The sequence below is a fragment of the Sapajus apella genome, unplaced genomic scaffold (genome assembly GCF_009761245.1).
Source record: "Sapajus apella isolate SASKATOON/1434 unplaced genomic scaffold, GSC_monkey_1.0 scaffold22, whole genome shotgun sequence".
NCBI lineage: Eukaryota > Metazoa > Chordata > Mammalia > Primates > Cebidae > Sapajus > Sapajus apella.
This window is the reverse complement of record NW_022436962.1, coordinates 28,088,913-28,115,104: the sequence shown is the minus strand read 5'-3', so window position 1 is coordinate 28,115,104 and position 26,192 is coordinate 28,088,913. Positions and strand designations below refer to the sequence as shown.

At 38.5% G+C, this 26,192-nt stretch overlaps 1 protein-coding gene across 6 annotated transcripts in view; it reads left to right on the top strand.

Annotated features, from left to right (window-relative positions):
- LIN9 (lin-9 DREAM MuvB core complex component) overlaps nt 1–26,192 on the top strand; it is a 75,351-nt gene that overhangs the window by 6,970 nt on the left and 42,189 nt on the right. The window contains exons 2-7 of one of the 6 annotated variants that reach the window (XM_032289442.1): nt 1,119–1,151; nt 3,856–3,950; nt 5,714–5,818; nt 15,973–16,106; nt 17,312–17,437; nt 23,661–23,818. In XM_032289442.1, coding sequence (XP_032145333.1) covers nt 1,119–1,151; nt 3,856–3,950; nt 5,714–5,818; nt 15,973–16,106; nt 17,312–17,437; nt 23,661–23,818 — 651 coding nt within the window. Of the gene's footprint in view, nt 1–1,118; nt 1,152–3,855; nt 3,951–4,420; nt 4,517–5,713; nt 5,819–12,382; nt 12,404–15,972; nt 16,107–17,311; nt 17,438–23,660; nt 23,819–26,192 lie in introns of those variants that run through there. The other 5 variants (XM_032289443.1, XM_032289441.1, XM_032289444.1 and 2 more) reach the window with 5 other exon arrangements.

Here is a 26,192-nt window from a genome sequence, read left to right as displayed (position 1 = left end):
TTCAGATGACTTGGACTTTGCAATGTATACATTCAATTCTGAGATTTTTAAATTTACTGGTTTCTTGCTCTCAAAAAACTTCTTTCTCTGTTGATTCTTCTGCTTTCCCTACCCATAGATCCTATCATTCATTCATACCAGAACCTGTAGCCTGATGTTTCTCCAAGTGGGCTACCTGCAATAGAATACCCTGTTATTTATTAATAATATAGATTCAGTATAGATTGTGCATGTATGAGGAGCTTCCTGGTTATTCTAATTTATTTTGTATTTTTTATTTTTTTGAGACAGAGTCTTACTCTGTCTCCCAGGCTGGAGTGCAGTGGCGTGGTCACAGCTCACTGCAGCCTCAACCTCCCAGGCTCTAGCAAGCCTCCCACATCAGCCTCCTGAGTAGCTGAGACTGGAGGATGCCCAGTGAATTTTGAAAATTTTTTAAGAATCAGAGTCTCCCTGTGTTGCCCAGGCTGGTCTCGGGCTCCTGGGCTCAAACGATCCTTCCTACCTTGGCCTTCCAAAGCACTGGGATTACAGGTGTCAGCCATCACACCTGACCTCTAATGTACACTAAAGTTTGTTTTATCCAGTGGACCCCTCCAACTTTATTCTAGCCCATCTTGGCTGTTCTGTATTCCTCTCTCCAGCTTAGATCTTGAAGTATTGCATTCCAGACTTTCAAGGGACTTATTGCTTACTCTGACAGTCCCTGAATCATTTCCATTGTCTGTTTTTCCAGTCCGTTACTACATCAGTCTTTGCCTCAATAGATATCAGTGCCCTTTCTCCATTCTTCCAGCACCACAGCATGCTTGGATGAGGATCCAAAATGACCTCTGTCCCATTCTTCCTCTTTCTTCACTTTCTTCTTCTGGAATGGTTTCCAGTTTTCACAGCTTCAGCAAGACTCTCATATGTCTCTCTCCAGTTCTTTCATTACTCTGTCTGAGTTCTGGTCTATAGTTTGAATTGTCTGCTAGATATTTCTAATTGCACATTCCATCATCTCTTCAAACTGAACATTATTAAAACTAAATGGATCACTTTTGCCCCCAAACCAAGTTCTTTTTCCCTCATTTTTAAATGAAATAATTATTAATATGTTTTATTTTTAATTGCAGGCTCTTCAGCAAAAGCCCTTGTCAGTTTAAAAGGTAAGTATAGCATTTTTTAGATATACCATAGCTAGAAGTCTATTTTATTAAATTAATTTGAATATAGTGTTTCCATTTTCCTTCTAAGTTATAATTCATTATAGCTTTTCAGTCTTGGTTTTTACTGATAACCTTAAGTTAATATGCTTTTATAGGAGAATTGATCCTCGGTTGTTAGAAATTATTTTTAAAAATTTCTGAAATTATTGATTCCAAAACTCTAATTAAACATTCCATAAATATATTGTTTACATTAAAGGCATTTGTTAAACAACTGTGCTGAGCTATATGTTTGCATAATTGTTTGTTTCTTTTTGAGATCGTCTCTCTCTGTTGCCCAGGCTGGAGTACAATGGTGCAGTCTTGGCGCACTACAACCTCTGCCTCCCAGGTTCAAGTGATTCTTGTGCCTAAGCCTCCTGATTAACTGGGATTACAAGCATGTGCCACCATGTCTAGCTAATTTTTGTATTTTTAGTAAAGATGGGATTTCTCCATGTTGACCAGGCTGGTCTTAAACTCCTGGTCTCAAATGATCTGCCCACCGTGGCCTCCTGAAGTGCTGGAATTACAGGTGTGAGCCACTGTGCCCAGAAGAATTTTTCTTTATTTTTTGAGACAGGGTCTCAATCTGTCATCCAGGCTAGAGTGCAGTGACGTGATTATGGTTCACTGCAGCCTCGATCTCCTGGGCTCAAGTGATCCTCCTGCCTCAGCATCTTATGTAGCTGGGACCACAGGCACATGCCACCATGCCCAGCTATTTTCTTTATATTTTTGTAGAGAAGAGGTTTCACTTTGTTGCCCAGGCTGGTCTTGAACTCCTAGGCTCGAGGAATCCTGCTGCCTTGGCTTTGCAAAGTACTGGAATTACGGTTGTGAGCCACCACACCTGGCCCATAATAGTTTATTTTTAAGAATTTTCCTTTCTCCAGGCACGGTGGCTCATGCCTGTAATCTCAGCACTTTGGGAAGCTGAGGCGGGTGGACTACTTGAGCTCAGGAGTTCGAGACCAGGCTGGCTAACATGGTGAAACCCCATCTGTACTAAAAATACAAAAATTAGCCAGGAGTGGTAGCAGGCTCTTATAATCCCAGCTACGTGAGAGGCCGAGGAAGGAGAATTGCTTGAAGCTGGGAGGCAGAGGTTGCTGTGAGCCTAGATCGCACTACTGCATTCCAGCCTGGGTGACAGAGTGAGACTCTGTCTCAAAAAACGAAACAAACAAACAAACAAAAAGCATTGCTCTCTAAGTATGATGCCTTAAAATAAAAGGATGATTCTAAGAAAAAGTTTGACATGTTCCTTGGTCTCACTGTTTCTTTTGGCAGGTACATGAGACTAACCCTTTTAACATAGTCTCTTTAAAATTTTACCTCTTGTTTAAGATTCTGATAGGTAAATACATTTGGAACCAAGCTAAATATTCTCAAAGGTTCATGAGTACTTTTGGTCTTCAAAGCTACTGTGTTGTACTTTGGATTTGTGATTTACCAAATTAAATCCTTCTTGCTTGAGAAGACCACTTGTCTTCCAGAATGCCCCAGTTTCTTTGCCTAGCAGGGTCAACTCCATCTCCTCTCTGTTCTTTTGTGATCCTTAAAAAGTATTCCATTATTCTGTTTCTCCCAATATTAAGCTCATTTCTCTCTCTCTCTCTTTTTTTTTTGGAGACTGAGTCTCCCTCTGTCATTCAGGCTGGAGTGCAGTGGCGCAATATCCTGGCTCACTGCAACCTCCAGCTCCTGGATCAATCCATTTTCATGCCTCAGCCTCCTAAGTAGCTGGGACTACAGGTGTGCATCACCATGCCTGGCTAATTTTTGTATTTTTTGTAGAGATGGGGTTTCACCATGTTGACCAGGCTGATCTCCAACTCCTGGCCTCAAATGATCCGTCCACCTCAGCCTCAAAGTGTTGGGATTATAGGCATGAGCCATTGCACCTTGCCTAATTTTCTTTTTTATATCAAATGTTTCATATATTAAAGCAGAAAACATTTAGAAATATGCCCTAAATACAGGCCCAGCATTGTGAATCATTCCTGTGAACTCAGCACTTTGGGAGGCCGAGGCGAGAATCACTTGCGGTCAGGAGTTCCAGACCAATCTGGCCAACGTGAAGAAACCCTGTCCCTACTAAAAATACAAAAATTAACCAGGCATGATGGCACACACCTGTAATTGCTCTATTGAGGAGGCCGAGGCAGGAGAACTGCTCGAAACCAGGAGGCAGAAATAGCAGTGAGCCAAGATTGTGCTACTCTACTCCAGCCTGAGTGATGGAGCAAGTACTCTGTCTCACAGAAAAAAAAAAAAATGCTCTAAATTCAAGGTTAGAAAGGGCTTTTTCCATTTTTTATTCCTGTGCTTTCAGAATTGTACCAAAAATTATGAGATCATTCTTGGCAAATTGAAATGGAGAAATTATTAAAAATCCAAAAAGAAAGAAAAAGAATTACATGTTTCAGCATGGACATTTAATACTTTCAAGATGCATTGCTTTATCAAATTATTTAGAGCATTTGAAAGAAAAATATAAAGAAGCACTTTTTCATTTATAGTAGACTAAAGTTATTATGGTCAGTATATTTTTTTCATATTGGTAAATATTTTAGATATATGGCTATTATTAAAAAGACAGTATGCATAGTATGAAATCCTTTGAACTCAGCCAAAATTTTATTAGTATTATTTATTACAGAGGGAAGCTTATCTAACACATGGAATGAAAAGTACAGTTCTTTACAGAAAACACCTGTTTGGAAAGGCAGGAATACAAGCCCTGCTGTGGAAATGGTAAGGAGTGAGTTTTTCTTACACTTTAGAATAATTATAGCTAAGTTGTCTGTATTACTGTCATATGTGTAAATTCTTGCAGCACAGTAAAAAATTTATAAGCTTTTTTCCCAACCTCAAGTGTCATTAGGCACTATTTGATCTTATTTAGGTAAATTAATCTGTAGCCAGTGATAATCTGGTTATCATTAAGCATTTGTTCAATAATTGTATAATAGTTTCTTTAATTAGGAAAAAAAAAAACTACAACTTATATTTTTATTAGATATGCAAAAAATTTTACATGGCTTTGTTACCTGCAAAGTATCAAAGTAGTAAGGTATCAAAATCTTGTATAGCATAGCCAAAAAGAAAAAAAAAACCTTTGTGTAGGTCAAAGGTAAGTGCATTTAGAAGTGGGAAGTAGAGATGAGCATATAATTGACATGACTAACAGTTTTAGGAACTCTTTTTCTCTCCTGCCCTGCCAGGTAGCCAGGAGGTTTTAAGGGTCTGTCATGAAACAGTCCTGGAGTTGGGATAGACAGCAGCAGTCACTGTAGCCTGGGCAACTGACCACAGTGAATGTGAGGGGCTTTCCTTACTATGTGATTCCATCATCTTCATTCCCTTCCTCTTCTCTGCTTGTGGTCAGAGAAGGGGGGCAGTGTAGAACGGACTTGATGTCAGGGCTTCATGTTTAGAGTATCAAGACTGAGTGGGTTTAATTTCTTTTTGTTTTTCTTTTTCTGAAATGAGGTCTCGCTCTGTCGCCCAGGCTGGTCAGGAACTTCCAGGCTCAAGTGATCCTCCCCACTCAGCCTCCCAAGTAGCTGGAACTACAGGTGTGTGCCACCATGTCCGGCTAATTTTTAAAATTTTTTTGTAGAGATGGGGTCTCATGTTGCCCAGGTTGGTACCTGGGCTCAAGTGATGTTCCTGCCTCGGTCTTCCAAGGTGCTGGGATTATAGGCATGAGCCACTGTGCCCAGCCAGAGTGGATTTAATTTCAAGGGTTTATATACCTGAGTGGATGCTGCCCATATGTTGTTAGCCCTCTGTACCTGTTTCTCTTCCAAATAGGCATGAGTGATGGGAGAAGGCTTTGAAAAGGATGTGGATCTTAGATATTATTTCTGTTTCTATTAATGAAACCTCTGAACCCAGGGTGAACTGTAAGATTTTTCCTACTACAGACCTTTAAGTGTATGATGTATATTTGATACTTAAACAATTTTTCTAGTTCTGTGGGTAATTGTCAGATATCTATCATTACGTATCTTGTATTCTTATTTAAAGATGAAAATTTGGTTAACAATTTTTGTCAGCAGATCTAGTATAATAGTATACATATTTAGGCTTACTCTTCTAGAGTGATTTAGAATCTTTGGCCTAGCCCAACCCTATGCAGCAGATGTATCATGTCACACACCCAGTTGGTATTAACCCAAGCACCAACATAATTTGAACTGAAATTTACAGAACTTATTTTCCTATCATCACTGTCCAAGGCTGCCAGTGTACTAAGGAGACTTGGGGTTCAAGTTTTACTTTATTTATCAGCTAGGTATTTCATTCATAAGCAACTTGCATAAATACCTCTTACTGCTTTCTAAATCTGAGATTATTTATATTTGGCTTTGTGTGCTTTGCATTGCCCATACTTTATCCTTCCATACTGATGATAATCCAGAGTTAGCTCAGTTTTCCAAGTATAGAACTGTATTTTGGAACAAAAGTGGGAGGGTTCAGTTTTTCATTAAATGAAAACATTTCTATCATAGCCTTTCAGAAATTCAAAACGAAGTCGACTTTTTTCTGATGAAGATGATAGGCAAATAAATACAAGGTCACCTAAAAGAAACCAGAGGGTTGCAATGGTTCCACAGGTATGTGTGTGCTAAAATTTTGTTTCATTGGAAAGGAAGTAAGCAAATGCTCAACCTAATAAAGTTTATATTCTGTTACATTTTGAGTAACAAGTTCTTTAAATCAGTATAGCTACTCTGGTCCTGTTTTAGTTACCTAGAAAACCGTTATTTTTTTTTATCAACTTTAAAACAGAATAGAAAAGAAAGCCAGCTATCAGTCCCACAAATGCACACTTTTATTTTAAGCATGGAGATAGTAGAGGAATTTGACAACATGGAATCAATCTGTAGGTTTGCACAGAAATAAGAGGGAAAAAAATATTTTACTTGGTCACCAAGAGAAGTATGTTGAAGACTTCCTTTATCTAAGAGAGAAAATTTTTTTTTTGAGACAGAGTCTTGCTCTGTCGCCCAGGCTGGGGTGCAGTGGCGTGATCTCAGCTCACTGCTACCTCTGCCTCCTAGGTTCAAGCAATTCTTCTGCCTCAGCCTCTTGAGTAGCTGGGATTACAGGCTCACAGCACCATGCCCAGCTGATTTCTGTATTTTAGTAGGTACGGTGTTTCACCATGTTGACCAGGCTGGTCTTGAACTCCTGAGCTCAAGTGGTCTGCCCACCACAGCCTCCCAAAGTACTGGGATTACAGGTGGGAGCCACCTAGCCCAGCTGAGAGGAAAATATTTAGCATGAAATCTTATCTCCTAATTTATTTTTGACATTTAAAAACTCACAGTGGGCTGGGCACATTGGCTTATGCCTATAATCTCAGCACTTTGAGAAGCCATGGTGGGTGCATCATTTGAGGCCAGGAGTTCGAGACCGGCCAACATGGTACAAAGCCCTGTCTCTACTAAAAATACAAAAAAAGCTATCTGGGCATGGTGGTACATGCCTGTAATTTCAGCTGCTTGGGAGGCTGAGGCATGAGAATCGTTTGAACCCAGGAAGTGAAGGTTGCAGTGAGCCAAGATCATGGCACTGTACTCCAGCCTGCGTGACACAGCAAGACTTTGTCTCAAAAAAAAAAAAAAAAAAAAAAAAAAAGTAGTGGACCTGTAAAAATCAAAGGAATGAAAATTGGATAGGAAAATGCTAACTTTAAGGGTAATGTAATTTTTCTCTTCTGATATAATCATTCCCTACTTCTCTTTCATTATTTTCCAAAGTCTTATAAAACAAGATTTTCTAATATAATGGATGATAGAGGTAATTTTCTCAAGGTTGTGTTTTTTTTTTCTTTTTGAGATGGAGTTTCACTCTTATTGCCCAGGCTGGAGTGCAATAGTGCACCCTCAGCTCACTGCAATCTCCGCCTCCCAGGTTCAAGTGATTTTCCTGCCTCAGCCTCCCGAGTAGCTGGGATTACAGGCATGTGCCACTATGCTCAGGTAATTTTGTATTTTTAGCAGAGACAGGGTTTTTCCATGTTGGTCAGGCTGGCAGGCTGGTCTCGAAATCCCGACCTCAGGTCATCTGCCCACCTTGGCCTCCCAAAGTGCTGGGGGGCGTGAGCCACTACATCTGGCCAGATTTCCCCCCACCCTGCACCACAATGACATGATCTCGGCTCACTGCAACCTCCGCCTCCCAGACTGAAGCGATTCTTGTCCCTCAGCCTCCTGAGTAGCTGGGACTATAGGCATGCGCTACCACACCTGGCTAATTTTTGTGTTTTTAGTAGAGACAGAGTTTTGCCATGTTGGCCAACTTGATCTTGAGCTCCTGACCTCAAGTGTTCCACTTGCCTCAGCCTCCCAAAGTGCTGGAATTACAGGCATGAGCCACCACACCCGACTCAAGGATTTAGCATTAAATAAATTAAAAGCATGACCAGCAATCTACCAATAAAAACTCTTACATGCCTTATGATAATTTTAAACAGGAAAATATGTTCATGTTCTGTAGAATGAACAGAAATGTATCTTGAAGTTTAAAAAAAAGTTGTCAAAGACAAGTGCACATGAGCATCTAAAAATTTGATTTTGTAATCCCAGCACTTTGGGAGGCCAAGGCAGGCAGATCACTTGATGTCAAGAGTTTGAGACCAGTCTGGCCAACATGGCAAAATGCCATTTCTATAGTAAATACAAAAATTAGTTGGACGTGGCAGCATACACCTGTAATCCCAGCTACTCACTTGAACCTGGGAGGGAGAGGTTGCAGTGAGCCAGGATCACGGCTGTGCACTCTAGCATGGGTGACAGAACAAGACTCTGTCTCAAAAAATAAATTAATTAAAATAAAGGATAATAGTAGGCCGGGCGCGGTGGCTCAAGCCTGTAATCCCAGCACTTTGGGAGGCCGAGGCGGGTGGATCACGAGGTCAAGAGATCGAGACCATCCTGGTCAACATGGTGAAACCCCGTCTCTACTAAAAATACAAAAAAATTAGCTGGGCATGGTGGCGCGTGCCTGTAATCCCAGCTACTCAGGAGGCTGAGGCAGGAGAATTGCCTGAACCCAGGAGGCGGAGGTTGCGGTGAGCCGAGATCGTGCCATTGCACTCCAGCCTGGGTAACAAGAGCGAAACTCCGTCTCAAAAAAAAAAAAAAAAAAAAAAAAAAGGATAATAGTAATTTGATCTTGTTGAAACCAAAATGCAATGTGTATTTCTTGGCCAAGTTAGCTGTTGAATACAAGGTTGAATGAATATAAGAAATAGTTAAATAACAATTTTGTTAGCTAGACTTTGGAAGAGCTATGTTACTAGGATAATCTAGATGATTCACAAACATACAGAAAACTGATCTTTATGACTGTGACACTGTCCTGTCCCAACTCTATCCACTGCCTTCCTGGGCACATCACTTCTTCTGAGACTATTTTACAGAGTCCTTTTTAGCCATACAGAGAATTCTGAGCAATTCAGACCAAATATAATGTAGGATAAACATTATATGAGACTTCCTGAAATATGAGAAAAGTTTTTATATCCTCTGAGTTTTCTCTTTACCAGTTGTAGCATCTCTAGTTCTTTCCATCTTCATTTACCTAACATGGCTTGTTCCCTTACCCTCCTAGTCATGTCTTCTAAATCTGTTGCATTTTGTCTGTATGTTTATTTAAAGAACATCACCCAGAGCTGAAAAATTACAAAAACGAACTTTCATTGAGTATTTATTATGTGTTGAGTCCTGTTCTAAACACTTCGTATATATTACTTTGATTAATCTTCATCAACTCCTATGAGATAGATTACTGTTACATTATTTCCCATTTTGTAGATAAGAAAACAGATACAGATAAGTATCTTGCTCAAGACGTCAAAGCTAGGAACTAAAGGCTACTAACAGGCAGCCTGTCTCCAGAGTCCTACTTTAAAAAGAAAAAAAACCAGCTTTGTTGAGATATACTTTACATATACAAATCATCTGTTTAAAGCTTTCAATTTGGCTGGGCACAGTGGCTCATTTTGGGAGGTCAAGGTGGGAGGATTGCTTGAGCACAGGAGTTTGAGATGAGCTTGGGCAACAAAGTGAGATCCTGTCGCTACAAAATTTTTTAAAATTTATTTAGCCAGGCATGGCGATGCGCACCTGTGGTACCAGCTATTTGGGAGGCTAAACTGGGAGGATCACTTGAGCCCAGGAGATCGAGACTATAGTGAGCTGTGATCAGGCCACTGCATTACAGCCTGGGCAACAGAAGAGAGACTCTGTCAGTTTTAATAATTTATATTTCTGGTCTGGTGCAGTGGCGCACATCTATAATCCTAGCACTTAGGGAGGGTAAGGCAAGTGGCTGACTTGAGCTCAGGAGTTCCAGACCAACCTGGCCAACATGGTGAAACCCCAACTCTACCAAAAATACAAGAATTAGCTGGATGTGGTGGCACACGCTGTAGTCCCAGCTACTCAGGAAGCTGAGACAGGAGAATTGCTTGAATCTGAGAGGTAGAGGTTTCAGTGAGCCAAAATTGTGTCACTACACTCCAACCTGGGTGACAGAGTGAGACCCTGTCTCAATCAATCAATAAAAGATTCCCTCTAACAATTTGAATCTATTTTCCCATACCCAGCAGAGGAGTTTTTAATATAGTTTTATATTCAATGAGCTGCCAATACCCTATTTAAGAATCTGGGTCAATAATGTAGTAGAGGCTGGATGTGGTGGCTCACACCTGTAATCCTAGCACTTTGGGAGGCCAAGGCGGGTAGATCATGAAGTCAGGAGTTCAAGACCAGCCTGGCCATTATGGTGAAACCTCCTCTCTACTAATAATACAAAAATTAGCCGGGCATGGTGTTGCTCACCTGTACTCCTAGCTACTCTCAGGAGGCTGAGGCAGGAGAATAGCTTGAACTGGGGTGGTGGAGGTTGCAGTGAGCTGAAATCCCACCATTGCACTCCAGCCTGGGCAACAGAGCAAGACTGTATCTCAAGAAATAATAATGTAGTAGCAAGAAATAACACTTTTTGTGATAAGAGTATTTTATAGTTATTTGGTTATTTATGCTAAATATCTCCTCACTTATAAAATTTTTCTTTTTTTAACATTAAAAATTTTTTTTTTCCTCCTGAGAATGGTCACTGAGGGAAAACAAAGAAAAACAGTTATTTTTCTAAATGCAGTGTGATATCCTGAATTGGTTTCTGGAACAGAAAAAGGATGTTAGTGAAAAACTGGTGAAATCCAAATAAAGTCTGTTGTTTAATTGATAGTATTGCACCAGTTTTGGCAAATATACCATAGTTATTGTTAAGATATTAATGGTAGGGAAAGCTAGGTGAAGGGCATATGGGAATATGTACTATCTTTGCAACTTGCCTGTAAATCTACAATTTTTCCAAAATATAAAGTTTATAATAAAAAAATTTTGAAATTTTGACCCTAACTCACCATCCCAATATGTACTTTCCTCATAGAGTAATAACCACAATAATAATTAGTTTGATTATTATTTTGAGATTATCCTTTTGAGACCTTTTAAATATACTTTTAATGTATTCGTAGAAAATAATATTGTTTAATGTATATATGTTTTTTCTTTTTCTAAATGTATACTAAAAATTACATTTGTAATGTTTTCATGGTATTGTGCCATGTGTCATTCCGTAATTTTTTCACTGTCTTTTTTTGAGATCTGGCCATGTTGATTGATATAGATAGATAGATAGATAGATAGGAAGAATTCAATGTTTCATTTCTTTTTACTGTTGAATAATATTCAATTTTTTATCATTATTTATAAATTCTCCCATTTGGGAGCATTTAAATTGTAAGTTTTTACTTTTACAACTAATGCTGCAGCGAACATCCTGAGCATGTTTATATAAATTTGCAAGTATTTTTCTAGGACAGATGCCTAAGATGTGGAATTGCTGGTTCATAGAATATGCACATTTAAAGTTTTTAAATCAGTACCAAATATTCTCCAAATAAATTGCAATGGGGCAGGGCACGCTGGCTCATGCCTGTAATCCCAGCACTTTGGGAGGCTGAGGCAGTTGGATCACCTGAAGTCAGGAGTTCAAGACCAGCCTAGCCAACATGGCGAAACCCCGTCTCTACTAAAAATAGAAAAATTAGCCAGGTGTGGTGGCAGGCACCTGTTGTCCCAGCTACTCAGGAGGCTAAGGCATGAGAATAGCTGGAACCTGGGAGGCAAAAGTTGCAATGAGCCTTGATCACACCACTGCACTCCAGCCTGGGTGACAGAGCAAGAGGCTGTATTAAAAAAATTTAAAAATGGCCGGGTGTGGTGGCTCACACCTGTATTCCCAGCACTTTGGGAAGCTGAGGCGGGTAGATCACGAGGTCAGAAGTTTGAGACCAGCCTGGCCAATATGGTGAAACACCGTCTCTACTTATAATACCAAAAAAAAAAAAATTAGCTGCTCATGGTGGCACATGCCTGTAGTGCCAGCTACTCAGGACTGCTGAGGCCGAAGAATCGCTTGAACCTGGGAGGCGGAGGTTTCAGGGAACTGAGATTGCGCCACTGTACTCCAGCCTGGGTGACAGAGTGAAGACTCTATCCCAAAAAAAAAAGTAAAATAAAAAAATTTTTAAACTTAAAAAAATTAAAAAAAGAAATTGTACTGGTTTATATTTCCTACTACCAATATGTTAGAGTCTCTGTTTTCCAAATGCTTCCAATTCAGCACAGAACCAAGCATCCAGATTTTTGCTAATCTGATATATAGAAATAGCCTCTCACTTGTTTTAGTTGGCATTTTATCCAAGAGCAAAGTTGAGATACTTTTCATATATTTAAACATGATTTCTTTTCTGTAAACTGTTTATGTCTTTTTCCTATTTTTCTATTGGATTGTGGGTCATTTTGTTCCTAGTTTATAAGAATTTTATATATATTAAAAATGTTGGCCTTTGGAGGTTTATAATGGCCTTTTTTTGTTTCTTTGTTTAGAGTTTATAGATTGTTTTTTGACTTTGTATTTTTCGACATAGGATTTTAAACGATTTTAAGGGTCAAATATAACTTTCTTACCTTTTAAATGACTTCTTGAGTTTGTCATGCTCAGAAAGATCTTTTCTACACTAAAATTTATAGTTTTAGAATTCTCTCATATTACTTATTTCATTTTTTTTGGTTTAAATCTTCAGTACATCTGGAATTTATTTTGGAGTAAGGGATGAGGTAAGATTGCAACCTAGTTGTTTTTTTTTTTCTTTGTTCCAGAGGGCTACTTAGTTATCCTAGTAACATTTATTGGGTAATCCATCTTTTTATACATCGATTTAAAATGCTGCCTTTATCAAACCTAAATTTGTATATGTATTTGGTTTACTTCTAGGCTTTCTGTCTCTTTATCTAGCATATCTCTGTATGTGCTAGTATCATATCATTTTGGCTGGGCATGGCAGCTCACACCTGTACTCTTAGCTCTTTAGGTGGTTGAGATAGGAAGATCGCTTGAGCCCAGGAGCTCAGGACCAACCTGGGCAACATAGTGAGAACTTGTCTCCATTAAAAAATACATAAATTAGCTCGGTGTAGTGGCACATGCCTGCGGTCCCAGCTACTTGGGAGGTTCAGGTGGGTGGATGGCTTGAGCCCAGGAAGTAGAGGCTGCAGTGAGCAATGTTTGCACCACTGCACTTCAGCCTAAGTGACAGAGACCCTATCTCAAAAGAACAAACAAAACCAAAACACACACACACAAAATTGTTTTAACATGATTTTATAGTGTGTTTTAATGCCTGGTAAGACATTAATGCATATTCTTTCTTTTTCCTAAATATTCTTATGCATTTATTTTTCCATGTCGACTTTAGAATTGACCAGGAAAAAATATCCTGTTGGCATTTTGACTGGGATTGCACTAATATAAATTAATTTGTGGGAAATGACGTATAGGCAACATTGAGATTACCTAAGAACTGATTGTAGTTCCACTTACTCAAGTTCTTAGTATTCTACAGTAGACTTAAACATTTTTTTTCCATGTCAATCTTATGTTTCTTAAGTATATTCCTAGTTATTTAATTTTTTTTTTCTACTTTGTTGGCTCCCCCACAATGTAGTTATTTCATTTTTTTATGTCTTTTTTTTTTTTTGCTATTATAAACAGGATATTCTCTTTTATGGCCTAACCAGTTATTATTTACATATAGAAAAGATAGTGATTTTTTAAAATCTTGATTTTTGTATATCAACTTTATATTTACCCATTTCATTAAATTTTCTTACTGTTTTTAATGGTTACAGTTGATTTTCTTGTATTTTCACCTACCAGGAAATGATAGTTTGATCTTCTTTCTTTCAAGACCAGCCTGGCCAACATGGTGAAACTCCATCTCGCCATGTTGGCCAGGCTGGTCTTGAAAAAAGTAATGAAATAAATTTTATTTTTCTTACCTGATTGGCCAACTTCTTCCAAACAGTGTTATGAAATAGTGGTGGTAATTGAAATCTTTGTCATACTAAGTTAGTGGTAGCAGTTGGAACCTTTGTCATTCTCATTGTCTTTTAATACCGATACTGGTTTTTGGGCTGGAGTGGGGAGAAATTTTTATTAGGTTAAAAAAGTATCCATTTGTTTTCTTGATCAGTGTAGCTAAAGGCTTTTCAATTTTGTTATTCTTTTCAAAGAATTTTTTGATTCACTTATTTTTTTCTACATTTTATCTTATTTTTCTTCTAAATTCCTTTTTTTTCTGCTTGCTTTGTGTTTACTCTGCTCTTTTTCTAGTTTTTTAAGGTAGAAGGATGGATTATTAATTTGATATTTTTCTTTTAGAATATAGGTTAGACTTAAAATTGAAGTTTATAAATTAAAATTTTTTCCAAGCACTAGTCTACTGTATCATTTAATTTTTGGTATGTTGTGCCTCCATTTCTATTTTTGTTCTGATAATTTTTTTTTTTTTTTTTTTTTTTAAGACACAAGGTCTCACTTTGTCACCCAGGCTGGAGTGCAGAGTACGATCATAGCTCACTGCAGCCTTGAACTCCTGGGCTCAAGTGATCTTCCTGTCTCAGCCTCTCGAGTAGCTGAGACTACAGGCACATGCCACTACAAGAATGTTTTTTAATAGATATTATTCATATGCCTTTAACATCATAGAACTTTTCTTATTTTGATTTATTAATAATGGCATATTATATTAATAGTTTCTTATTACAGGATCATACTTACTTTTTTTTGAGACAAGATCCTGCTCTTTGCCCAGGCTGGTGTGCAGTGGTGCACGTGATTACAGCTCACTGCATCTGTGACTTCCCAGGCTCACGTGATTCTCCCACCTGCGCCTGAACTTCTTGGAGTAGCTGGGACTATAGGCCGCATGCCACCATGCCTGACTAATTTTTTTTATTTTTAGTAGAGACAAGGTCTCACTACATTGCGCAGCCTGATCTTGAACTCCTGGGCTCAAACAGTCTTCCCTACTTGGATTCTCAAAGTGCTGGTATTACATAAGCCTGAGCCATTGTGCCCATCCATATGCCTGGATTCTTGAATTCCACTGGGTTGTGTTGTATTCTTTTGATATTCTGATGTTGATTATCTGTTTCTTTTTTTAAAAAGGGATTTTGAAAGTCCATACACATGAGTGACATTTTCTGAAGTTTTCTTTCATTATATTTTGGCAGATGTTATCTGTTATGCTGGCTGTAATGCCAGCGCTTCAGAAGGCTGAAGTGGGCAGATCACTTGAGGTCAGGAGTTTGAGACCAGCCTGGCCAACATGGTGAAACCCCATCTCTACTAAAAATACAAAAATTAGCTAGATGTGGTGGCACATTCCTATAATCCCAGGTACTTGGGAGGCTGAGGCAAGGAGGCAAGAGAATTGCTTGAACCCAGGAGGTGGAGGTTGCAGATCACACCACTGCACTTCAGCCTGGGTGACACAGTGTGACTCCGTCTAAAAAAATAAAGTTGGGAAGGTTTTTTCCCTTCAGTGATCTGAAACATTTAAATAGCATTGAAGTTCTCTTACTTGTTATAGAATTCAGTGATGAAACCTTCTGGACCTAGTGTTTTATTTCTGTCTCTCTCTGTGTTCATGCACGCGCGTGCACGTGTCTGTGTGTGCGTCTATCTCTTTTTTTCTCTTTTTTTTGTGGCAGGGTCTTACTCTGTCACCCAGGCTGAAGTTAAGTGGTGTGATCTTGGACTCACTGCAACTTCTGCCTCCCAGATTCAAGCGATTCCCATGCCTCAGCCTTCTGAGTAGCTGGGATTACAGCTGTATGCCACCACACCTGGCTAATTTTTGTATTTTTGGTAGAGTTGGGGTTTTTGCCATGTTGGCCAGACTGTTCTCAATCTCCTGAACTCAAGTGATCCACCTGCCTCAGCCCCCCAAAGTCCTGAGATATTACAGGCGTGATTCACCGAGCCCAGCCTGTCTCTCTATCTCTATAGCAGAGTTCTTCTTACTGGTCTTTACTGTCTTGTGAAATCTAGGAATATTTCATACAAACCCCTTGCTCCTATATACCAAAATTGGAATTGTATTGCAGTTCAAACATGGAGGGACAAACATTTCACTTTCCTTGTCAGAATATGTTATGAAACTGAGGCTTTAACTTTGTAAGAAACATTCCGTGTTTAAAACAGCAACAAAAATTCCATGTTGAATATTGTTGAATCTCTTTGAGTACTTACACATAATTTACCTTTTGCAAATTTATTCAGTATTGTAAATGTTCATTTTTACTTAATGGAGCTATAAATTAATCTTTTTTTTATTGTATAGAAATTTACAGCAACAATGTCAACACCAGATAAGAAAGCTTCACAGAAGATTGGTTTTCGATTACGTAATCTGCTCAAGCTTCCCAAAGCACATAAATGGTGCATATACGAGTGGTTCTATTCAAATATAGATAAGTATGTATCATGGCTTATATCATGAATATTACTTGAATCAAAATTTAAGTTTTTCAAGTGTTTTAAGCTACAACATTTTCTAAAGGTCTATTTTGATCTTATTTTTTCCTGAATTTATTTTTCTATTCTGCCTTCCAGTTGGATCTATTCTGTTTGTCACAGTTTTCTTCCCTGTTAATCATTTTTGGGAAAGAAAAGTATACATTTTTGTGAAGAATTAATTGGAGTATAATTTCGGTGTTATAATTGTTAAAGACTATGGAGTAGAGATACCTTAAAATAACATTATTTGCAATGAATGAGATTCATTTTATAATTGAGAAGTTAAGTGCTGGTATATCATAGAATAATCATTATTAATGGTAAAAAATGGCTTAAGATTTTTAGGAAGGTAGTCTTTCTAGTTTGGATATGGTACGTACGCATGTTAGGTATACACATATGCTTAAGTATAACATAGTATGAGATTTGGCTGAAATACAATCATTCGTCAGCGGAATTTACTGAAGAAAAATTCTTATTTATAATCCTTCCTCATATGGCAGTCATTGCTGCTTGCTTTGCTGGATATTTATGTTTACTCCCCTTCTCTGTTTTCCATACCAGTTGCCTACTCTGGAGCTTGTGAATCTAATGAATGTTTGTATTTGAGCCCAAGGCATTTATGTATCATTGCCAACACTGGTTCGTGGTTTTGCAGACTTATGAATAAAATTATTTTATTTTTGTCCATAGGCATAAGAGAGCTTTCCTGATGTCTCAGTGTGATCTGAGTTCTTCTGGGATCCCCCGAGCTAATCTAGCCCTCTAGAGTCCTCCAGTGTCCCAATACTGGTTTAATTCGAAAGAGGACTCCTTGGTGATGGTATTCCTTTGGGACAAAGATAATTTGTAGCTAACTTTGTTTATCTTCACCTGATATGAGGCCAGGGCCAGGATAGCCTCTCTGTATAAGAGATTGAGCAAAAATCAGTGTCTCTTGGAATCACAGCACAAATAATATTTCCTGAGCAACTTTCACACCACATTAGATGTTTCACAAATGCCAAGGATTTCATTTTAGCACTTTGAATTTGTGCTTATTTCGTGTGTGTGTGTGTGTGTGTGTGTATGGGGTAGAAGTGAAAGTTTAGCATTTTGTTTTATGTGTTTTAAGAAATTAACACATTGTATGTAACCATTAAAATACTATTTCTGTTTTACAGACCACTTTTTGAAGGTGATAATGACTTCTGTGTATGTCTGAAGGAATCTTTTCCTAATTTGAAAACAAGAAAGTTAACAAGAGTAGAATGGGGAAAAATCAGGCGGCTTATGGGAAAACCACGGAGGTAAAAATAATGTTTTTGTTTAAAATAAAATCAAGCCAGGAGCAGTGCATGTACTTATAATCCCAATTACTTGGAAGGCTAAGATGGGGCATTCACTTGAGGCCAGGAGTGTAAGGCTGTAGTATTCTGTGATGACACCTGTGAATAGTCACTGCACTTCAGCCTGGGCAACATAGTGAGACCCTTCCTCTAAAAAAGAATTTGAAAATAAAATCAATAAATAATAGTGATTAGTATCATTACTCCATTGATTTTTTTAATCTTTAAAACGACTAGTACCAAAACATAACTTTTCGGAATAATTATGTGTTAAATACATCCTGTAAACCAACTTTAATGTAGATGCTGTTTATACTTATGCATATTAAATTAAATGCACAATTTTATTTTGTTAGGATCACAGGCTTTGAACATAATTTTTTTTGTTTTACATTACTTGTGTCCCTCAATATTCCAAAAAATATTTAAGAATGTCCTAAAAAGTATTTAAGGATGCTGTAAAGTTCCATTTACATTTTGGTTATCTTTTGTGAAATCCTTTATCACCTCAGGAGCCTTCCCAGACGTGTCTATTTTACTTTATATAAAAGTAGAAAACAAGTTAATCTATCTAATACATTACTTTCTGAGAATTACTCTTTGTGTGAAATGATTTTTTCCTTTTCCATTGTTATCCTGGTAACACGTTGGAAAACCTTATATTACTTTTGAGTGAAAATTGGAAATATGTTAGAAGAAGAATTAGATCATTAGTTCTCACATTATGTCTCTCTGCCTGGTAAAAAGTATGTGTAAGACTTTTTCTTTTTTGAGACGGAGTTTCCCTCTTACTACCCAGGCTGGAGTGCAATGGCGCGATCTCGGCTCACCGCAACCTCCGCCTCCTGGGTTCAGGCAATTCTCCTGCCTCAGCCCCTTGAGTCGCTGGGATTACAGGCACGCGCCACCATGCCCAGCTAATTTTTGTATTTTTAGTAGAGACGGGGTTTTGCCATGTTGGCCAGGCTGGTCTTGACCTCCTGACCTCAGGTGATCCACCCACCTTGGCCTCCCAAAGTGCTGGGATTACAAGCATGAGCCACCACATTTGGCCTCTTTTTTTTTTTTTTTTTTTTTTTTTAATTAGATGAGTTAATTCTAAAATTCACATTTAAGAAGGGAGATATCAAGCAGGAAAATTCTGAAAAAGCAAAGTAATGAAGAGAAACTCCATTTTAAAGAGCACTTCAAAATAGATTATAAAGTGACCATAATTAAAGCAGAGAGGTAGTGATGCATAAACAGAAAAATGAATGAAAAAGCAGAGAAAACCCAGATACGGTCACTATGGGAATTTTGTATAATAGTTGCAATGATTGCTTCTCAAGTACATGGTGAAGAAAAGAATGGATTATTTATTTAATGGAAATTGAGAACTACTGTTTAGCAGTCTATAGAAAAAACAGGTTGTTTTCATGCCTTACAACTAGGAAATATTTGAAAAGGATTGAAGATTTAAATATTTTTTAAAATGAAAGATTAAAACAAGAGAAAAACAAGGGAGAGTTTTACAATCTTGAATTGGAAAAGGACTTTCTCTTTTTTTTTTTTTTTTTTTGCGATGGAGTCTTCTTTGCCGCTCAGGCTAGAGTACAGTGCTCTGTGTTGATCTTGGCTCACTGCAACCTCTGCCCCCTAATCTCAAGTGATTCTCCTGCCTCAGCCTCCTGAGTAGAGTAGCTGGGACTATAGGCATCTGCCACCATACCAGGCTAACTTTTGCATTTTTAGTAGAGACAGGATTTCTCCATGTTGGCCAGGCTGGTCTCAAACTCCTGACCTCAGGTGATCCGCCCGCCTCCGCCTCCCAAAGTGCTAAGATTACATGTATGAGTCACTACAACCAGCCTGGAAAAGACCTTTCTAACAGGCTTCAAACCTAGAACTCATAAAAGAAAACACTAATAAATTTAACTATACAAAAATAAGAACATTTTACATGGCCAAAAACAAAAGCCCATAAGCAGAGTTGAAAGACAGTGACAGAAATATCTATCACATCTTATCACAGAGAGCTAATTTCCTATTATGTAAAGAACTCCTATCAATAAAAAAGTGTCAAGTAACCCATAATAAAAATGATTATAAATAGATAATTCAGACTGAGTGTGGTGGCTCACACCTGTAGTCCCAGCACTTTGGGGGGCTGAAGCAGGAGGATAACTTGAGCTCAGGAGCTCAAGACCAACCTGGGCACCATGATGAGACCCCATCTCTACCACAAAAAAAAAAATCCAAAAATTAGTTGGGTATGGTGGCATGTGCCTGTAGTCCCAGCTACTTGGGACGCTGAGGTGGGAGGATCATTTGAGCTCTGGATGTTGAGGCTGCAGTGGGCCATGATCATGCCACTGCACTCCAATCTGGGCAAGAGAATAAGACCCTGCCTCAAATATAAGCAAATAAAATAAAAATAGCCAGTTGAATGACACATGCCTGTGGTCCTGGCTACTTTAAATTGTATATGTCTAAGGTATCGGTGAAGGATCTATAAGAAAAGTATAATGGCTGGGCACGTTGACTCACACTTGTAATCCCAGCACTTTGGAAGGCTGAGGCAGGCAAATCATGAAGTCAAGCACAAGAACAGCCTGGACAATATGGTGAAACCCCGTCTCTACTAAAAATAGAAAAATTAGCTGGGTGTGGTGGTACACACCTGTAGTTCCAGCTACTCAGAAGGCTGAGGCAGGAGAATTGCTTGAACCTGGGAGGCGGAGGTTGCAGTGAGCCAAGATTGCACCACTGCACTCCAGCCTGGGTGACAGAGCAAGACTCTGTTTTAAAAAAAAAAAAAAAGAAGAAAGTATAACGATGATCCTCTGGGAAGCAGACGGGTAATGAGGAACACAGGTGTTAAACTTTTCAGTGTCTTTTGAACCTTTTAAATTACACATCATGTAAACTATATTCAAAAATATTAACTATTAACTATTCAAAAAACACTGTTTAAGTAAAATGTGGCTGGTGAAACCATGTATATTATATCCATAATGAATGAAGAAAAATAAATTTGTCAACTATAGGGAGATAGTATGGGTCCTGGGTTTTTATGTCAAGAGGACTTTTTTGGTATCTTTTTAAAATTGATATATAATAGTTATACATATTTTGGGAGTATATGTATACAATGTATAATGATCAAATCAGGGTAATTGGGATACCCATTACCCCAAACATTTATCTTTTCTTTGTGTTGGGAAAATTTTTCTCTTCTAACTATATGGAAATAGTCAATTAAAAAAAAAGTAAAAGCAAAAGAAAAAAAGTCAATAAATTATTAACTATACTTTTCCTACTATACTGTTGAATACTAGAACTTATTCCTTCTTAGCCAACTTCTCTTCATCCTCCCCTCCCTTTTCCCTTCCCAGCCTCTGGTAACCACCATTCTGTTAATAATTTCTACCTCCATGAGAGCCACATTTTTAGCTTCCATGTATAAATAAGAGCGTGTGATGTTTGTTTTTCTGTGCCTGGCTTATTTCACTTAACATATTGACTTCCAGTATCATCTAGGTTGCTGCAAATAACAGGATTTCATTATGTTTTATGGCTGAATAAGATTCCATTTTTGCATATATACCACAGTTTAAAATTCCCTTCATCTGTTGATGGACACTTAGGGTGATTCCGTATCTTGACTGTTGTAAATCATGCTGCAATAAACGTGGAAGTACAGATATCTGTCTCTAATATACTCATTTCATGTTTTGAATATACACATAACCGTGGGATTGCCGGATCATAGGGTAGTTTTTAGTATTTTGAGGAACCTCCTTACTAATTTCTATAATGGCTATATGCCAGAAAGACTTCTAAAAGTTGTTACGCACAGCAGCAGCAAGTCTGTTTTTATGGTACTACTTAGCTTACTAGTAACCCATTACCCTTTTTTTTATCTTCTAATATTCTTGCCATGTATATAGCTTGAATCAATATTCAACAAGTTCAGAAATCATAATATACAATATGTCATATTATCAGCTAAGATCTTTCTGTGTATTTCCAGTCCTTATTCATCCTTGCTTACAACAATTCATTTTATACATTGCTGGTCTTTATATTCTTTTTCTCATTGTTTTTATTTAGTTTTTGAGACAAATGACAATAGAGCTCACAATGTACCTTTGAAAGTGAAAACCATAACATGGCATGAAAGTGATGTTTAAATACATTGCGTCATCCTGGGATTTGAAAATGGAAGCAAGATAGACTCTAGAAATAAGAGGGAATTCAGCATTTATACTTTTAAGGCAGAAATTTCTGTATGATTAAAAGTTTACATACTAGCAAGTCTCATCTTTAACTCCTATATTGGTGTGTTTACTGGGTCACAGAGAAAATGTCATGTTCTTCTGGGTAGAATATTGAAATTGAACATTGTCCCTATGAGATCTAGGTTCCAGGTACAATTTTATCAAAAGATAGTAAAAAAATTAATTTGCTTTGTAGGAAGGAATAACCTGCTTTGTATATGAGTCTTGCATGGTCCTGTTTTTTACAAAATAAAAGGTAATTTACTGAGAAATGAAAGTTTCTTTTTCTTTCTCTTTTTTGAGACTAGGTATTGCTTTTTTGCCCAGGCTGGAGTGCAGTGGTGCAATCTTGGCTCACTGCAACCTCTGTCTCCTGGGCTCAAGCAATTCTCCCACCTCAGCCTTCCAAGTAGCTGGGACTACAGGTGCATGCCACCACACCCAGCTAATTGTTGGCTTGTTTGTTTTTTGGTATTTTTGGCAGAGACAGGCTTTTACCATGTTGCCCAGGCTGGTCTCAAACTCTTGAGCTCAGGCAGTCCACCCGCCTTGGCCTTCTGAAGTGCTGGGATTACAGGCATGAGCCACCTTGCCCAGGTTTTTTTTCTTTTTCTTTTTTTTTAGAGACAGAGTCTCCCTCTGCACTCCTGCAGTCTGGAGTGCAGTAGTATGATCACAGCTCACTGCAGCCTCAACTTCTTGGGCTCAAATGATCCTCCTGCCTCAGCCTCCCAAGTAGCTGGATGTACACCATCATGCCTAGCTAATTTTTTTATTTTTAGTAGAAACTAGGCCTCACTGTGCTGCCCAGGTTGGTCTCGACTGGGCTCAAGCAGTTATCCCACCTTGGACTACCAAAGTGTTGGGATTACAGACATGAGCCACCACGATTGGCCAGAAAGAAACAATTTCCTTTTTTTGAGATGGAATTATACTCTGTCACTCAGGCTGGAGTGAAATGGTGTGATCTTGGCTCACAGTAGCCTCTGTCCCCCGGAACAATTCTCCTGCCTCAGCCTCCTGAGTAGCTGAGATTATAGGCGCCTGACAGCACGCCCAGCTGATTTTTGTATTTTTAGTAGAGATGGGGTTTTGCCATGTTGGCCAGGCTAGTCTCGAACTCCTGACCTCAGGTGATCCACCTACCCAGACCCCCCAAAGTGCTAGGATTACAGACGTGAGCCACCGCACCCAGCCAGAAACAGTTTCTAAGAACCTATTTTTGAATATGGTATACTTAATGAGAAGAAAAAAAGGAATAGTGAGATGGATGGATAGATTTTGTTTTTGTTTGTTTGTTTTTTAAGCTAGAGTGTCACCCAGGCTAGAATGCAGTGGTGCCATCTCGGCTCACCGCAACCTCCACCTCCCAAGTTCAAGTGATTCTCCTGCCACGGCCTCCTCAGTAACTGGGATTACAGGTGCCTGCCACTACACCCAGCTAATTTTTGTATTTTTAGTAGAGATGGGGTTTTGCCATTTTGGCCGTGCTAGCCTCGAACTCCTGACCTTAGGCGATCTGCTCACCTCGGCGCATCAAAGTGTTGGAATTACAGGTGTGAGCCACTGCATCTGGCTGATTTTAAGTTTTTAATCCCAGTACTTTGGGAGGCCAAAAGTGGGTGGATCTCTTGAGCCCAGGAATTTGAGACCAGCCGGGGCAACATGGGGAACCCCATCTCTATCAGAAATACAAAAAATTAGTTGGGCATGGTAGTGTGCGCCTATAGTCCCAGCTACTCAGGAGGCTGAGGCAGGAGATTCGCTTGAGCCCAGGAGGTGGAGGTTGTTGTGAGCCGAGATTGTGCCACTGCACTCCAGCCTTGGTGACAGAGTGTGACCCTATCTCAAAAAAAAAATAAAAAGGTTTTAAGTTTTTATATAGAGTAGTTACCAGTTTATATGGTTTTTATAATTTATTCTAGATGTTCTTCTGCATTTTTTGAGGAAGAGAGATCAGCATTAAAACAGAAACGGCAGAAAATAAGGCTCTTACAACAAAGGAAAGTTGCAGATGTTTCACAATTCAAAGATCTCCCAGATGAAATTCCTTTGCCTCTGGTTATTGGAACCAAAGTTACAGGTAAGTGAAAACAAGCTAATTACTATTTTGACTTGTAATTTTTAATCAAGATAATTTTTAAGTTTCTTTAGTTTTTATTTTATTTTTAATTACCAACAAATATTTACAATAAAGATCGTTAACCCTCTATCCCTATCCCTTAACTCCCTCTGAGCCTGGCTGATGTGCAGGGATGGAGTAGGGGTTCTGTAGTACACATCACTTGATCTTTTTTTTCCTTAGTGACTTTGATTTTTGATTAGGACATGTGTACACGTACACATGGGACAAAATTCTGAAGGTATAAATAACCCAGATAATCTGTATTCGAGAAATGGCTTTTGAATTTAGAAAGCTTAAACTATAGCTCTGTGTAGTTTACTATAGAAGTTACTCTTTCTTCATTCATGAAATCTTTTTCAAAGTAATTAGGAAAAAGCATACTGGTTCAAAGTAACATCTACTACAATATAAACTAAAGCAAACTGCCACAAAGATGAAATTTAATAATCTATTGGAGAAAGTATGGCTATGTATAATTTAAAAGTTTGTTTTGTTTTCTGTGGGTTTTTCTTTTTTTAAGACTGTGTCTCACTCTGTCACCTTGGCTGGGGTACGTTGGTGTGATCTTGGCTTACTGTGGCCTCGACCTCCCAGGCTCAAGCAATCCTCCTGCCTCAGTCTCCCAAAGTGCTGGGATTACAGGCATGAATCACTGCACCTGGCTGTAAATTTTTTTTAATTTTAAATTATTCTATATTTTTCTTCTACGTTATTTGTTTTCCTTTCCTAACTAGCCTTGTCTGGTTAATTCACAAACGCCATTGTTCTTGTTGACTTTGGGTCTAGAAATAGTCCATTTCTTTTTTTTTTTTTTTTTTTTTTTTGAGACGGGGTTTCGCTCTTGTTACCCAGGCTGGAGTGCAATGGCGCGATCTCGGCTCACCGCAACCTCCGCCTCCTGGGTTCAGGCAATTCTCCTGCCTCAGCCTCCTGAGTAGCTGGGATTACAGGCATGCGCCACCATGCCCAGCTAATTTTTTGTAGTTTTAGTAGAGACGGGGTTTCACCATGTTGACCAGGATGGTCTCGATCTCTTGACCTCGTGATCCACCCGCCTCGGCCTCCCAAAGTGCTGGGATTACAGGCTTGAGCCACTGCGCCCGGCTAGAAATAGTCCATTTCTAATGATTGCGGTAGGAACAAAGAATCTGGCAGGTAAAACTTGACTGGACTTTGTAATTGTTATATGCAGAGTTAGAAGCACAAGAGTTTTGACAGATGCACTGCATTTTCAAAGTAATGGAAAATTTGAATAGTAGAGAAGTTTGGAAAAATGTCTAGATTTGATACTTTAGCTATGACATATAGGAAGTTGTTTGAGACATGATACTTAAGCCACAGTTGTTCGCCTCTGGAGAAATCAGAGTGTTAAAAAAGATATTAAAATCATTGGTTTGTTAAGAAATTATAAGACTCTGAACTATCCTAAAAGTAATCTTCATAAAATGAACAATAATCCCAGGTTATCTGGAATTTTCTGTAGTTTATCTAAATTAAAGGAGTAAATGGAAAAGAAAAAGATTTTATTTATCAAATAAATTTTTCAAAAAATAGAAATGAAGATAATAGGAACAAAGTGCATACACACACACATTTTTTTTTTTTTTTTTTTTTTGAGACAGACTTGCTCTGTCTCCCAGGCCAGAGTGCAGTGGTATAATCTTGGCTCACTGCAGCCTCCACCTCTTGGGCTCAAGTAATCCTCCCACCCACCTCAGCCTCTAGGGACTATAGGCACATACCACCATGCCTGGCTAATTTTTTTGTAGAGATGAGATTTCACTATGTTGCACAGGCTCGTCTTGAACTCCTGAGCTCAAGCAATCCGCCCCCTTGGGCCTCCCAAAGTGCTGGGATTATAGGTGTCAGCCACCACGCCCAGCCTCCTTTAATTCTTTGAACATATTTATAATAGCTGCTTTTTAAGTCTTTGGTAAATATATTATCTCTGTCAATTTCTTACTATACTTTTTTCTTGATTAAGAGCCATGCTTTTCTACTTCTTTACATGTCTAGTAATTTCTAGTGGAAAACTTGATATTTCAGGTAATATATTGTAGCAACTATGTATTCTGATTTTTTGGAGAGTTGTTGGATTTGGTTTAGTGTTGGCTATGGAAACACTGATGTCTCTGCTTCATTTTTTTATTGTTATATTATTATTATTGTTATTAAACCTGGTTTCCAAGGAGTTGCCCCTGTGTCTGCATATAATTTAGTGGTCAGGGCCAAGCGGGGTGGCTCACGCCTGTAATCCCAGCACTTTGGGAGTCTGAGATGGGTGGATTACCTGATGTCAGGGGTTCGAGACCAGCCTGTCTAGCATAGTGAA